Raw genomic sequence first — 17,669 nt, 5'->3', positions numbered from 1 at the left:
TTTTAGTAGAAATCAAGCCGGGTAAATGGAAATTCGCTTAGTATGCAGGTTTGCTGCGACGGGGGTATTTAGATGTAGTGGCGTTTTTTTTATGGTTATTGAGATATTAGTCATCGAGGATGAAAAAGCATGGGTATGCAAACCTAGGTAATATAGGTATTAGTTAATCTTCCGAACTGTTAGTCTAGATCTTAGTTATAGTCCTGAATCAAGGCCAAACCATCGATGTATATTCTCAAACTTTATACATCGATGGGTGAAGCACGATACGAAAAATAGTAAGTGTGTTCCGAGTGTGATGAAGAAGAATGAAAGACTCCTCTCACTTCCAACGCCACGTCTGATGTCAATCACATGACATAACTCTAGTGTCAGAAGTATCACGGTGTTACCCCGGGTGTGGTTGTGTGACCGTGACATTGGTGTAAACTCCGGAACTAATATCGCGGTACCTTGTGGCGGCCACTGGTCGTACGTATCACTCTGCTTCTCTTTCATCTTGCGATCCACCACATCTCAAGCTTAAAGGCTAACGAAAGGTGTGCCTTATGGTTAGCTGACCACCTTCGGACCATGAACAGAGATACCCGTAGCGCTTCACCATAACATCTCTCAGAGACATCCTCAACCTGAAGTATCTTAACAGTGTCCGCACCTCCGAGATGCTCCATCGGTCTTTCCAACCTTACTCCATCAGCACCAAGTCAAAACTCGTCCATCTACCAATCCAACAACAACCACAATAACCCAACCAACAGCAACACTACTAATTAAAACATCGGCCACCTTATACCCTCGCTAATTCCACCTAAAAACTCGTCAATATACCAATCCAACAACAACCACAATAACCCAACCAACAGCAACACTACTAATTACTACAACAATCACCTTAAGTCCTCGCTAACTCAACCTCAAAATACATAACCGAATAACCTAACCCTCAGCTAATAAGCTTACCGATACGTGGTTTAAATATTTCGTACAACATACTTATTTGGCCTACTGTATTTGTCAAAACTCCTAACCTGAAGGCTGAAGAAGATACCTAGCTCCAGAAGGCTCATTACTTACCGAAAATGACGTTTTTCTATCAGTATAGTTAATTATTATATATATTTACTTTAAGTTTTAAATTCGTACGTAGCCACAAAATTTATGATCACGCTACTATGCTTTATTCCCAATAACTTCATTCAAATTTTGAAATAATTACATCACTCGGACTAAACAAAAATCAGCAGTTCACTTCTTTAAAAGACCATTAGTTGTTGTTATCCCAGATTACTGACAACCACATTTTTTATTACGGTTTCACTTATCAGTAGGCCTAGTAAAAACTACTGTAAGCTCAAATTCTCTGATTCCTTTATTTATTAGGTCATTTTTGACTTAAGTATTGTATTTTCACCAATCTGTTGATACTATATTTAAAGTTTATTTCCTAGTTTGTTGCATTATCAGTAGATATTTCAATCTTTCACCAGAAAAGTTCATGAGCCCTCGATTACTCCTAAAATACCGAATTTTGATCGATTCTCGACCTTCTACAAAGATCTCGAGCCTGATTATTTTTACCCGAACTGAAGCTAAATAAACTTTTAGGATTGATTAAGTTTTGATTCACTGTACAGTATTTTTTCTCTGGTATAACCAAATTACTTTATGTTGGTTCTAATTTATCTTTTTTTGTCATTGTCCACCGATACCTTGATCAATTAATCAGTAAATGTTTTTGTAAGTTACGAGATATTTAGAAACCCTCTTTACGTAACAGGCGGCCCTCTGTCGGTACCCCGTGGGTTACATTATTCACATGCAACATACCACTGCACTTAGCAGTGAACCCAAGAATATTTATGGGGCTTCTAAGTTAACAAATAATGTGTTCAAGATTAGAGGGCATATTTTCAGTAGTCTCCCTAAATCACAAATACAAGTTCTCCATACTTGTTGATTTAATAAAAAAAAAAACTGTTTTGTTTAATTCACCTATTCACAGGTACAGGAGAAAACCGACATTAGCAATTTGCCTTTGATCAATTGGCGTGACAAAAAAAAACACTTTTTTGTTTCAGAGGGGTCCGAAACAATTAACTTTTACTTATACTTTTACTTTTACTCAAAACTCATATTTGGAAACTTAAAAACTATACTTAGTATTATTTTTTTTATTTCAAACTGAACTAACCTAAACATCACTGTAGCGTATCAATAGTAAAATGGTTTTATTAAACAAATTACATCTCTAGTACAGTTTTCTGATTAAAATCTCTCAATACAGTAATAATGTTATGATGTCATAAGGTATTGTTATACTCGAGATCATAATTCATTACCCGTATAGGTGGCAGTGAGGTGATATGTTATACCAGTAGCCGTGGCGGAGGCGACAGCGGACATGGAAGTATCAACTTGATGCGGGTCTGTGATAAGGGAACCCGCATGTGTTGATAACACTAGTGGCGACCTTGAAAATGTTGGTTCAAGTTACAGTGCATACCATTAATGCAAGATTAAAATAATTAAAACTAGGTTAAAAATATTTATCCAATCATCCAGCACTTCCGATAAAGTTTTGACAACCGAGATAACGTCAACGTGTTGTCAGGCTAAGTTGTCAAAGTTGTCCCAAGATGGCGTTGTCGGCAACTTCATAATCCCTGTCTCAGTATAGGCCATTACTCCTCCTTAAGTTTCAAGTTTGAAGTGGTCCTTATCAGCGTCGTAACTTGGACCTGACAGTCGTCCACTCGACGGACCACCAGCGACGATCGTGACCGACGGATACCGAACAGCTGATTTGTTCTTTGTGCCTTTAGAAATTCAATTGTAATGCCCAATAACTATCGCATTTACCATAGCTAATTTGTCCAGAGTGGACCGTTGTTTGACAGTAAAGGTCGTCAGTAGATCGCTTTGTGAAAGGGGACATTTTGATTTCGATTGTTGTGCATTTCAAAGTCCTGTTGTAAATGTTTTTTTTCGGGGACGGTACACACATTTTATGTTTTGTTTTAGTCACGGTTTTTACTTTCAAATTGTTTTATTTGTATGACCTTTGGTAATTTGTAAAGTTTAAGTAATGCGATAAAAATATGTTTAGGAGACGTTCAGTCAATATTGGTTTGAAACTTTTAATACTTAAAATTTACCCTCAGAAGTGTAACTGCCGATGTCGCTCTTTATTTTTAATGGCAGAATGGTATGTGTTGAATATTTTCCCATATTTTCCTCGGGGAGACATGATACTGAACACCGTTTTCTACTACTGAATTCCGTCGATAAACCCAACCAAACCAAGCCAAGCTGAAATGACTACTCATAATAAACTTTCACATCTTGTGTCCCCTCATTATCATGGTAGTATCAAAAACTAAGGGTGAAAATATAGTCTTGTAATAGTAACGCATGCTATGAGGGAAAAGTTAATTGAACTATGTTGAATTTAAACAAGATGATTTATTAGATTACATTAGGTTTTTATGACGTTGACACATCAAAGTGCGTATTAATCCGCTGCTGAATGAATTGAGGAAGTATTGAGTGTGCGAGATGAATGTTTTCATAAGGAGATCAGTTGGTTTTTTAGTCAAGGCCTTTTGTTGGAGTTCAATGATAAAAGACAGCTGGATGGGTCCAGTTTTGAACCATAAAAATAGAGGCTTTCTTACTTTTTGAGATACGAACTTCCACGTTTGATTAATATGGTAACGCATAATAACCACTTGGTTGGGTAGCTAAGAAGATGTAGATATATTAGCTACAGTTGGACCATATAAATGACATGACCACTTTAGCTTTGACAAATAGTGCTACAATACTATCAACATCTACAGAGCCACGAGCGAGAGCTATTTACTCCACGACCGCGCAAGGGACGGAAAGGTGGAGTCAGTTAAACGTAAACAGCGATTGTCGAAGTGTCCGTATCAGTCGCATTGCGCAAGTAAATGTTAGGTACGCTTTCCCGCCTGCGCAGTGCCACGCTCCGCCCACGACTGCGCAAACAAACACTACAAAGCGAGCGGTCAGCGTGCAACGCGCAGATCTCCACCACTTCCTTCCTTGTATCTGTTGTAACCGTCGGTTATTAGGCTCGCACTTCGCGCAGTTTCACTTCGGGTTGTTCCGTGAAAATGTGGTTACAGACAATTGAAATTCAGCCTCTTTGGAAAATGTTGGAAGAGGAAATCAATAAAATATTATACCACCATGAAACTAGAATCTTTTTTGTTACAATTTCTAGTATCACCAAAATCATACTTTCTCCCCTAGTTTTTGTTACAATCATGTGAAATAAAAGATGCTTCAGTTTACAGTATGATGTAATATTCTTAGTTTGGTTGTGCTACAAGAGTACGTGTACACGAAAAAACTGTAATTGAGACCAACACTCAGTGCAGTAGTTTATCTTCTATTGCTATAGTTATAAAACGTGCCACAGACTCAATATTGAAAGGGATGTTTGCTTCTATCAATAGTTAAAGCCAAAGGTAATATGTATGCAAATTTACACTGTTTCCGTCCGTCTTTCCTTATTGTCTGTGTTATAATCTTATTATTCCGTATATTAATGCATTTCCTTGAATTGTATAAACTGCAAAGATTTTTAATTTATTTCGACTCTAAGTATCAAAGTAGAGTGATTTTCTTATAGCCCATCCCATGAGTAACCCATTCAATCGATTAAATAACATTTGGCTACACCAAATGAACGTTTAAGTTTTTTTTTTATCAAAAGTTAAGGTAAAAATGCACTTGTAAAGTAAAAAGGTATTTAAAAACACGCCTTGTGCTCGAAGTCATGGGTTGTTTTATTGCAACTGGAACGTAGGATTTAATTTAAACCATGTATATAACCACAAAGGAATACAAAATTGAAGATTATCACGAAATCTCATCTAAATCCCTGTAAACAAAGAATTTAATTATTTTAATTGTCCTAAATAGATACTTTTGGAGGCTGTCGTCAAGTCGGATTTTACTGAGATGTTTTACGGAGGAAATCCGCTGGTGGTGAGACTGGGAATGTTACCAAGGTCGTTCTCACGGGGTAGTAACTGCAAGACGAGATTTTAAGTCCAATTAACATCCAGTTATGGGCCAACGTTACGACGTACACATTAACAGTTTACACTCAACAGTGAGCTCGTCTTGGCTGCAGACTTCTGTCCAAGCATTCTCACGTTCCGGCCAAACGTTTTATGGGGTTGCGGACACTTATTACGTTTCACCCCTCATAACAGCTTTCCAAAGCGATTCGGCGACACCTTAAACCTAATGAGGTGTTGTGGGCGAAAGGAAAAGTGGCTGCGGAATTAGGATTGGGTGTTAGGTTGCACAAGATTGCGTAATGCAGCACTTAGTTTGGGAAACTCCTCGGTTTGGGGTAGAGCAATCGTCAAGGGTCGTTAAATTGTTGAGTTAGGAATTAGAGCTATGTTAATTATTGCCGAAACACATTGTCTCTATTTGGTATTATTAAATATCATACTTACATCTCTTTGAGATTCCAACTAAGGTACTTTATGTTTTTTTCAGTTTCACCATTACGCAGTTACAGTAGATACATTACATGGGCAAGTTCATAGTATTTCTACTTTGATGCTTTTGTGATGTTATTTTAATTTTGTTAACTAATGAAATGTTGTCGCTTGTCTGTTTGGTTTGCTGGCTGCACTAACTGCTATTCCAGCTGCATATATGAGTCAGTCTCATGCAATCGATCACAGAGTGTCCGTGTTGTGCAATTACGTCCTAATTACATCGGTTGATGCTGCTAGGAGAATCATAGCTGCATCTGCTTGCTAAATCACCATCGGTCGATGGTTAATAAATTTACCATATAGGCCAATAACAATTAATAATACATTTTCTTTTTTGTTTTTTCCACATACGTGATTTCGAGCTTGAAAACACCATTAGAACTTTTATATATTTAAACTCAACTACTGTAAATTACTATAATCGAACCGATCTTCAAAGTAATGTCGTTTGCACCAGCGTATTATATAGTGTTAAACACTTCGGTACTTCGCATTGGTCGTAATCTACTTAATAAAATGTATGTACGGTACAAGAAATTATAAAAAAGCTTTAAGCAATTTCATAATATTAACTAATAAATTTGTTTACATGTGTGTTTGCTAATGCGATAAAACATTATTCAAACAAGTACTCTTTTCAAAATAAAACAGCACACAATACAAAACAGACCGTAATTTGAAAGCATTAAAATATTTGAAAACTAATTTTATCCCTTTAAATATTCCATAAAACTGAAATGGAGCTGGAGTGACGTACAGTTGGCAAAGTTTGGAAAAGTTGGTGGTTGTTTAAGTTTAAACACTTCCGAGAAGGAAGTTCTGCTCCATTATTTGCTGTGCTCCTCCGATATCAGAGTTCTTCCCCCCTATCTCTCACAACCATCCAACCTCTAACCTTCCCACCGCTACGTCCAACACTATCTGGCATCTTGACACCTCCCTGAGGAGTTCTAGGAAACTTGGTGTGCAGTAATGTAGTCAGCGTGGTGTTAACTTGCCTGCGAGAGTTTGTCTTAAGTGTTACTAACACTTTGATTACTTAAGAGTTTAAAAACAAACTAATATATCTATAGGTAGTCAATTTAAATCTACTGACCCTGGAACATACATTTTGCGTTATTTTCAGTTTGCATAGACAACAGTGTTGAGACATATTCTATTTCACTTAAAACTTAAATTAACGGCGTGTAAACCAAATATGAAAGGCAGAATTATATTGTCCTTAAATAAGGGACAACCCCTGTATGTTGAAATATCTAATAAAAAAATGGAATAATCTTGTTGGGTAAAAACAGGTAAATGGATAACACTGTGAAAAGCTTCTATCAGCCATATGAGATTCTTGCCAATTTGTAGAAACAAATAAATACCATTTATACTCTTTTAAAACACAAAACCAGACAATGATGAAATACAAGTTTCATACAAGAAAGCATTTTTGTGTGAATAATAACCAATTCTGACTCACCACATGATTCATTTAATTTACATAAACAAGTGAAATCATGTTTGAATCGAATGCGGGGATCTAATCTATGTTTTCTGTAAATTCATTCACAGTATATGATAGATTATAGACCCTACCGCAAGTTAGACAAAATAACAAATTTTACGATAAAATTAGTTGTGAACTGTTGAGGCACTAGAGTATTATCCCGCATATGATTCTTTATCAACATCATGAGATTAAAAGAACTTCAGTAGTTTACATAGCACGCTAAAAGATTAGCGCGTGTTGAAAAGCTCAGCCAACCACATATACCTTAAGTTTTAAAAAGGTAAAATCTGGTCCTCATAATGGGGTATCTACTTTCCAAAGAAAACGTTAGTATTTCAGTGATGATTTGTGATGAGATTATTCTTAAGAAACATTAGAGGCTCAAAGTCTTTTAGGTTGTGATTATACAGCAATTTTGTTATTTGCCCATCGACTTTCCTCTGTTGTGTTGTAAACGTGCGAATTCCTCGGAGCGTTAACGAGGTGATGAGTTTTCAGAGTTTTCCGCATGACTAGAACTCAAACTCATTGAGGCAGTGTGTTTGTTGAGCAAACAACATATAAGTGGACCGGGGTTCCGTTCTAGTTGTTCATCAATTAATAGTTAACAAACTACACACTACACATTACCCTATACACTACTACAACGAGAGTTAGGGAAGTGGAGAAGCTGATTTGTTCGTGTTCCAGGAATTTCATGGTAAGATGTAAATACTGTACATCCGTAAAAAAATCCATATTTTTAGCCCCTGAGCTGTGATGTAAGTAAAAAATTGTATTTACCTTTTGTCACATCATCAACATCATCATTTACCTTTTGAACATGTAATCATCATACGTCTTCGGCTGAAGCAGCGTCGTCACAGTTGAAACACATAACACGAACACGGACACATTTTACGAATACAAATATACGAAAATAAAACTAACAGGCCTGTCGCACACACGTTACTGGTTGACATGATCAGAGCTCATGACATGATTTGATCGGCATCCGAGCTCTGATCATGTCAACCAGTAACGTGTGTGCGACAGGCCTGTTAGTTTTATTTTCGTATATTTGTATTCGTAAAATGTGTCCGTGTTCGTGTTATGTGTTTCAACTGTGACGACGCTGCTTCAGCCGAAGACGTATGATGATTACATGTTAATGCCGAAACGGCCGTAACGGAAGTTAAAACTTATTGAGCTGTAAACAAAAGGTAAATAAAATTTTTTTCTGTACATCCATTTTTTTTACATAAGTTGTTCATACTTGAGGCTTAATCGATAAACACAAACTAACTCTTTCCACTTACGATCTGAGATTCATGTTCGTAGAAACATTTCCGATCCAGCAACAGGAGTATGCGGAAAGCAGCTCCCCTGTGAGAAGTTGGCTCTGTGTTTGGGTGCACAAGTGCTACTCTTGTAAAGCTGTATAGGAATGGGTCCCGGACCAGTCAAGTGATTGTGTAGAAGAAACCCAGATAGTGGTTCAAATAGGATGATATTGGATACGTTTCCGATAGTAAGATCGAATCTTCAACACAGACAGAACACAGAAGCAGCGCTGAATATCTTAATTAGCTTTCTAAGAGTAACTTCTACGTTTCAAAAATCCTTTATTTTTTTATTTAAGTTTGTAGAATTTGTAAAGCCAACTTGGCCACAGACATTTCTAATCAAATCTGGTTCGTAACTATTACTATACGCTTATTTATTACTATTTTCGATTTTATAGTTTATATTTTCAATTAATCTTTTATCCCACTATCTGGGAGAAGCCATAATGTTTTATCCCGACAGCCATAGATATTTGCAAAATAGTGAAGTGTTTGTCGTCTGGTAGTCACTGGGAATTCCTCCCATTCGTTTCGTCCAGTGAGTCATTCTCATCTCCAACCCTTACACACACCACTCTAGTTTGTTCTGTTCCCAGAATCTCGTTTAAGTTTTAGTAAAATTGTGAATTAATTGTGAATAAAATTAAAATTCTACACATGATATATATATATATTCTAATAAAGTATGTAATACTGCGTGCGACTGCGCCATTTGTCATATTTATAGATGATAGATGATGGATAAATTGCCATTATTTTAATAACCAACCCAACAAAACATCTTCCTCATGTAAGGTTAAGTTAATAGAAAATAATCGTCTAAGTAAAGCACAATAAGTAAATCTATTTCCCTGAATTTGACCACATTAAGTTTTAAACTACTCATAACCCCCCCTCGTTGTGTAATCAATATAAAAATTCTGATCCACCAGTGACGTATAACAAACCGGAGACATTTTACACTAAGGTAAAGTCACTTGTAAAGTACAGGTTTTCGTATACACCGAATGGTAAATTTGTGATATTGAACCAATCGTCTTTGCTGTTGAATCAATACCATCACTAAATGACATTCTAAAAAACTAAAACAAAATACCCGCCACCGCAGCAGACCTACAGAAGAATTTCTAATTACAAACCTATACAAATAATATTAGGTTATTTGCGTATTTAAGTTTGCTGTTCCAGGGAAAGTAAAGATACCAGTTTTATTTTTACTCAACCATTAAACACACAATAACGCCTTTTAATAATATTAAATTAATTGTTTTTAAACTTTACAAAAATGGTGTTAAAAGGAATAGCCACATGTTATGAGAAGCACATTTTTACCTCGTAAAACACTGTTCTCATAGCATCATGCCGGTAACACGTTTGAATATACGTAGGTTTACACTTTTGTACAAAATTTTATAAAAAGTAAATTATTTTACGCGATTCATGTGCTAACGGACACTTGCCAATCGATTTGAACGATGTTTTAGCCTCTTAAAAGATCAAAATGAAAAATTAAAGCGGTCCAGGGTCTGTTACCAAGAGACCTACCGCAATAACTACCCCACATAGGAAATCCACTAAAAGTGTTCATACAAAAAGTGTAGTATAAGTTAGATCTATTGATTACATATAGAAGGCGTTTTCAGTCGGATGTGTTAGGTCAGTATACAAAGCTTTGTTCCACGACCTTGGGCTGAGGGTACAACCCGGTGTTTGGTGAGGAGGACGACAGAGAGAGCCTGTTGCGTCGATCAATGCTGTGGTCCATGGCCAAGGCCCCCCTACCACCCCTACATTACCTTCCCTCTCTTTGTAGCTAACGTTAAGCGGCTCTTTCATCGCGTTAACCTACTTCTGTTCAGTTTAAAAGCGTTCTTTGTCGGTAATAAATCTGATTTGTCTTCAAAAGGTTATTTAATTCTTTGCTTTGCTGACGGATTAATGCTTTGTGACAAACAAGATTTCATGAGGAGTATTTTTCCCAGATTTTGAGCTGATTTTTCACATTAAAAAGAAGTGCGTCTGAGTTTCTCAAGCGGTGTTTTTAAATCGTGTTTAAATGTTATTCTATTGGTTTTTATTGAAAATTGACACAAGTTGCAATAACTATTGAGCCGATGTGTGCTCAACAATTTTTTTCAGAATTTAAAGGGCTTTATTATTTTGAACACCACTTTTTTGGATCAAGGGGACAGAGTAGTTGGTTACTACTTAAAACAATTTGTTGTTGGTATGGGAGAATGTATAATAGTTAGTAAAGTGGACTTTAATCCGCTTTTACGGTAACAATTAAGGTTATAATTTAACCCTCATATCTGGATAAAAATAATTATTTTTGTATTTTCGTTTGGAAATGAATTATTTACATGTTAGTCTCAATACAGTATCCTATGTATCACAGAGTTTGTCCCTTATATAATGCAGTTTTAAGTTCCGAAAAGTTGAACTCGTAACTGTGGTAAATATGAAATAATAATTCATTACAACACAATTTATTTATTTTATTGGCATTGAGTAGTAATAACTTAGGGTGAACGAAATATTCTAATGTGGTTTCTTTAATAGTAGTTTTTTCCGCAGCAGGTAAGATCGCGGGACTTCTTTCTCGAAGCCCTTGGGTAGGAATCCCGCCAATTAAAATATGTGTTTTACCAATACGTTTGGAGGTTCTTAATTTAAACTGATGGCCCATGTCTCTTCAAAAAAATGATGGAAACATATATACTTCCACGGTCGTTCTTGGGAGATATACAGTATGTGAGTATACTAGTCTTACGGGATGGACCGTGACACCGAGATATGATTAATGTTCGATGTTTCGGAGGTATCACAGTTTTGTCAAGTGAAGGGAATTAATAGTTAAGGAGTAAGTGTAGGGGCTTTTGTTAGATTGACGACCTGACGATAAGGAAACTGCATCATCTCCCTATCGTCAGTTCCATAACACGGTCCCACTGTACGTCTTGTGTGAACGTGAAAGTCCACATCCTTAATTAGAGAAGTCCATTTTCAGATTAGAGAGGTGGGACTAAAAGCTAACATTTAACTCTAAAATATTTGTATTTGTAAATCACATATTTACTTGTCATTGGTGGTAGTTCAATTCAAATTATTCTAAACATAAGAAGCGCGTACTTACTTGCAGATCGGCAACACGGTCCAACCCAGTAGACAACGATTATCAAGAAACGGATAGATCTTTAAGGCCAGGAGGACTGTCTCTGTTTTGGTAATATCTTTCCACAAATCAACAAAAGATAATTGAGATAGTGGTACGTTATGCAATGTCATTGCCATATTAACCCTGTTTCCTATGTGTTGCAGGTGCCGGGATGGCGGTGTCCAAGGCGGAAGGCTCGGGAGGGCTGGGGCTCATGTCCTGTGTAAGGGAGCCCTCGCCTACCGACCTCACTGACGCCGAACACCCCCAACATGGTGAGTACAACAACAACAAACCATTCCATCTGGTTGGATGTAGTGATGTGTTTATCAAAACATTTTAGTGTCGAGTCAGTTAAGTCAAAAATATTTTTGTCACTCCTGTACTAGTCAGAGTGTTAACACATCAACTGAATATTATAAGTCGTAAGTCGACTGATACTGTTAGTAGTAACTTCTTTCGTATTTTGATAAGTAAATTCTGCAAGTTTCCCGCATACTTATGTCGTCGAACTTGATTTCTCATACGTCACTTAATTTCGTAATCTGTTGATCGTGTGTAACTATCTTGTGAAAACTTTATAACAGGGTATTTGACTTTAGATTATTATTTACGCGTTTTTACTATAGAATACCTTGTGTACTTTCCCAATTATAAAATAACTAGTGAAATACGGCAGAGATATTCTGCTGTAACCTAGTTACTTGTGTAAACAAAACAGGTGTTAGCAATGTCACATAACATCTGACTAACAGCTAGGACATGAATTGTCAAGGTTAATCTAATTACTCCAACTTGTAAAACAGTTCTACTCGTGGTTTATAATGGTGTATGTATATACAATCTTGAAAGTCTTATAACGCTGATAAAACATTAATTTTTACAAAATGGTCATGGAATTTATGTATTTTTGAAAGTCAATAGCTTAGTTAATCACACATTGTTGCAAAATAAATTCTCAATCAGCTGTGTGATTGTGTCAAGGAAAGACCATTTTACGAAAGTAGCGAATGCAAACACAGTTTTCTTACAGATATTAACTTGTAAAGTCATATAAGCCTAGCATGTAACTTAAAAGGAGGAAAGAGCTTTAACAGGTTTTCATATAGGGAATTGTTTATGAATCTCCCTTGGTATGTGTAGAACAATTCCCCACAGTTTCAAGGAGATTAGATAGATGGTTTTCACTGTAAAAGAACCAGCTGATAACAAATGGTTATTTTCAGGGTGCTTATTGTATTCATACCATCATCTCGTATTAATAGTCTTGACCGTGTTGTGTAATTGTAATAGCACAGCTAAGTAACAAATTCTTCTTATATTAGTCTATGGTAACAGTATCCATACGGGTTGAGCTCATAGCCAACTCCACTCTCTATTGTCAGCGTTTTATTATTTTGTATTTGTTGATTTCATTCTACTTTAGGTAAAAAAAAAAAAAAAAAAAAAAAAAAAAAAAAAAAAAAAACTGTTCATAAACATCATATTCCAATATATTTACATTATTATGTATCCGAGATAAAAAAAAAGAAACACGTACTATATTACTGAATATTCTTACAAAACATAAGAAGAACTGACAGGAATAATATCAATGAATTGAGTTTTACTTTAAGCAACAAAGAGTTTTAAAAGCTCTATTGCTCTCTTTTACTACATTAAAAACTAATACACTACATTTTGTATGTAAAATTAAACTCATATCGTTTCTATGGTAATCAAGCAGTCTTTTATGCATTTTAATTTGAGACTAAACGACATTTTATTCCGCAGTTTGCCTGGTGCATGAGCTTGTATTTGCCACAGTCAACATTACGTCATTTTCCAGCTGTAAGTCAGCTGTGTGGTGACATTGGTAACACCTGTCTTGTTTACTTGTTCAACGATGTACAGTACTCTGCAATGTTTCATCACATTAATACAGAAATAACCTACCATAGCTAGCGTCTTTGATCAATATAAAACAATTTCTGTAATTGTTATCTTTAACCTTATTTCCCTTTTATGATTTTAAAACATTATTTCTACTTTCATTTTTAACTTACTATTTATTTATAACTTTTTCCATTGTATCCTTTAATGTTATTATACAGGGTGGTAAAAAAGTCCCTGGACAGTTAAATATTTTAAAAAATAATGCAGATAGAGCTACAATACTTGGTACAAAGTTACAGGGCATAAAACTCTATTTTAACACATATTCAGTGATCCAATAACTCTTCAGAGGGACGGCCCACAAGGAGTCGGAAGAAAATCTTAAATGGAAGCATAGGTCAATATGCACATCAAATTAAAGGTCTTTTTTAGTAGAATACAATGCCACAAACTGCACTTCAAAAGGTTGACCCTGCACAAAATGACAGTTGTTCAAAGATTCATTTAATTTACATTGCTATTATACGCTTTATCCTCAGGGGGCACAGCCCTAGGAATCGGAAGAAAATTGTTAACGTAAGCATAGGTCGATATGCACATCAAATTAAAGGTCTTCACTAGTAGATTACGATGCCGTAAATTCAAGCTCAAAAGAATGCCTGAGTAAAAAATGGCAGTCGTTCAAAGATTCAAAATGGCGGATTCAAGAAATCTTTGAACATCTGCCATTTTGCGCAGGATCAACCTTTTGAAGTGCGGTTTGCGGCATTGTATTCTACTAAAGAAGACCTTTAATTTGATGTGCATATTGACCTATGCTTCCATTTAAGATTTTCTTCCGACTCCTTGTGGGCCGTCCCCCTGAAAAGTTATTGGATCACTGAATATGTGTTAAAATATAGTTTTATGCCCTGTAACTTTGTACCAAGTATTGTAGCTCTATCTGCATTATTTCTTTTAATATTTAACTGTCCAGGGACTTTTTTACCACCCTGTATATGTTCTTCTCGTTAACTTTGTTGCGATGAATTTGTCAGTAATACGAGTGCATCTTCAATCAAATGACACATATTTTTTCTACTCGAAATACACACACATACTACTTATTAGCAAATCATAAAGAAAAACTAATTATATACCTGAATCACAAACAGAGAAAAATTAGTAATAAAATGAACCAACAATCAGTTATTTTAGTTTCGATAACGAAATATTATTTAAACGAGTGTGTTATATACTTGTAATTATTTTAGTAAAGTGATCCACTACCCTAACTTAGATGAAAGAAGTTAAATTGACTAATTACGTAACACATTGTTACTCGGCATTGACATAGAATAATCTCACAAAACACGTTGTGAGATAGTGGGAAACATCAGAACGAAGTGCCTAGACATAAAACGTGGCATAAAATCAGAACTGAAGTTCAGTGAGAGCAAATGAGCCATAAAGTGTTACGATCGCAAAACTCTTCAATATTCTATTTACTTTGTACAATGGAGTGAGAAGGTAAAAAGAATCTTTATATCAACTTTGGGTGTAAACTATTGAAACTAGTTTACAGCCCATGATAAATTTCATGAATTATTTTGACATATATGTTTTGTCCCTCTTTTAAAACTCTATCAATCCTGTAAAGGTAACAAATTCGTTGTCTAAACCGTTATGGTATAGTCCTAGTGCCAAACCTAGCAATGTTTTGACTATGGATAGTTTACCGAATAGTAAAAATTTAATTTCTTTGTAAAGGATTCTGTCAGTTTTACCTGTTTTACAATAAAAATAAATTGGCTCAACTGAACCCATTAATCTTTTGCTTATTTCATTCTGCTTTGTTTAATATAGCCTACATTAGGTTTTTAAGTCTTGGTCAATTAAAATGGATATAACTTAAAACTACTTTATTGTTAGTTCAATGGAGGTTTTGCCTATAGTTACTATACAGTAAAACAAAACTTTCATTTCCACTTACAAGCTCTTGACAGTTTTAAAATAATAGGCGAAGTGAACTACACACAAAGTTGCTGAGGTAAATTACTATTCGTGTTTATCCGTGTCATCAGCAGTTTCACAGGTGTTTTTGTGAGAAAACATTCAAAGAACTGGCCTTGATATCCCCGGGTCTTGTTACCATCTAACACCTAAATTCAACCTTTTAAACCATAACAACTGAGAGGGAAAATTTTTGAAACGAAACCATCTGTTATGACCCCGTTAACTATCATAGAATGACAAACTATAATAGAAAAGAACTTCAATAGTAAAATTCAACTCTCACCAATAAATTAATGTTGCTATTGAGTAAAAACTGGCTTCAACTGCGAAATATAGATTTTTCGTTTACTTCAAACTCTTCAGTCAATGCTACAACTTACGTCATTGAACATGTGTTTCATGCGAACATATGATCACAATGCCTACGTCACGAACACATTTTACACTACGATTACCTGCTCACTTTACACACAACGGGGCATTATGTTTATAGTGATAAGGGTGTTTACGCAGGTACGTACCTCAACACATGCTCAGCGTCACTGATAAGTAGCTGTTATCTATGATGTATTAAAGAGAGTTACCTCCACAAACACAATGGAATACTAAAGGAGTCCCTGTGATCGTAACATTTTATCACACACTGTCTCTGTCTCTCAGTAGAGTTTGTGATTTTACACCTCATTTTATGTTTAGATAATCCGTTCTGATACTTTGTAAAGTTTTACCTTGAACATTTTAGTAAAGATTTAATGCCATTGTAGGTCACAATCCGTATCAAGTGTTTTCATCTAAATACACTGCTTTTAACTGGTTATGTTAAAATATGTATGGTACAACAACTGCACAAAATTGCACCAACCAAATAGTAAATGTATTCTCATAAGATAAGTGATGTAATTTAACGCCATACGCGAAGGTAAATAAAGTTGACATCAAACTAGGAGCCAGAAATCAGCTTATTTTAAACCGTTACAATTGTTGTTAACTATTGTTTAGCTTGTATTCACACAGTTGATAGGATGTTAACGCACATGAACTTTTAACAGTGAATTTACCTTGTACTACCCAGTGTAGGGATTATTGTGTGGTTTTGAACCGTCGATACATTGTAATCGCCTAATGCAAATAAAAAGTGAAGTGCTGTAAAGTCACTTACCGCACCTGGTCATTCAAATTAAATATACCTATATTACAATATAATAAAAATATTTAAAACTCAATGTATTGGCAATACTTAAAATTTGTAACCGCCAATAACGTAATAGGGTTGCATTTTATCGTTCTTGAAAACCTACATGGTATACTGTAACATTACTTTAGTTTTATCGTTGTAAAATAACGTTCATATTGCCAATATTTAAATTCAATCTATCAGTCGGTCTATCCCACAAAGCGCACTAGATTGAGTTACAGTAATAGGAGTTTTTCACATGCTACTGTCTTGAGTACTGACATGGGCCTAAAACATTGACTATGCCTATTTTACTAATTTGTCTAGACTAAGACAAATTAGTAAAATAGGCATAAGTTACTTGGAAGTTACTGCTTTGTTATTTTACTAAGACAAAAGACTATTTGTCTATGACGTGTTCTGAGGTTTGGCTTTTGAGATTTATTCAACGGTCCTCTTCCCTCTTGGCTACTAAGGAATAACTAGACTGTTTGAACGTACTTTGTTTACATCTTTAAGATGATTTATAATGAACACTACCACGCAGCTTATTGCTAAAAATCAATTTTTTTTTTGTGAAAACTACTATTGATTAACTTTATTTAATAGTGACGCTATGAAGTATAGAGGAAGTGTTAATCTTACAATCACTAAAAATCGTATTTGTTTCAGTGAAAAGACGTTTTTAATTCAAAGGTGCATAACCGTCGGATGCACAGGTTAAGGTTAAGCTAATAGTTCATGATAAAATGGTCTTTTTTACAAGTTGTTTAAACAAATTTTCTTTAAGATACGTTGGTAGCTATTTAAGAACAGTGGAATGATCTCCCCCTCGAAAGCTTCACACCTCTATTAATGCTAGCCATTCTCACAATGTTTATCAATCAAGTGGTCTGCATTGTATGCTGATGTGTCACGTTACAATCAGCGCGATTGTGCGTCAGACAGCTGAGTGACAGGTCGGCTACCGTGCTGATTGTACTGATTGTCATTACCACCAGCTAGAGGGAGGGAGAGTGTTTTGGCGCCAAACCATCTCTGGCCTTAATCACCACTGAGGCCTACTTACCCAGTGTACATTCGTCATCTGCGGAAC

General features: G+C 35.5%; 1 protein-coding gene across 1 annotated transcript in view; it reads left to right on the top strand.

Moving 5' to 3' along the window:
• LOC128984436 (uncharacterized) overlaps positions 1-17,669 on the top strand; it is a 220,207-nt gene that overhangs the window by 91,383 nt on the left and 111,155 nt on the right. Inside the window, exons 4-5 of the mRNA XM_054403756.1 lie at positions 5,545-5,582; positions 11,694-11,804. Of these exons, the coding sequence (XP_054259731.1) occupies positions 5,579-5,582; positions 11,694-11,804 (115 nt within the window). The 5' untranslated portion in view covers positions 5,545-5,578. The remainder of the gene's footprint in view (positions 1-5,544; positions 5,583-11,693; positions 11,805-17,669) is intronic.

The sequence above is a fragment of the Macrosteles quadrilineatus genome, unplaced genomic scaffold, assembly GCF_028750875.1.
Source record: "Macrosteles quadrilineatus isolate MER2022 unplaced genomic scaffold, UCM_ALF_1.0 Scaffold_2__2_contigs__length_208266976, whole genome shotgun sequence".
Lineage (NCBI taxonomy): Eukaryota > Metazoa > Arthropoda > Insecta > Hemiptera > Cicadellidae > Macrosteles > Macrosteles quadrilineatus.
Note: the sequence above shows the minus strand (reverse complement) of the source record. Positions and strands in the feature narration are given on the sequence as shown.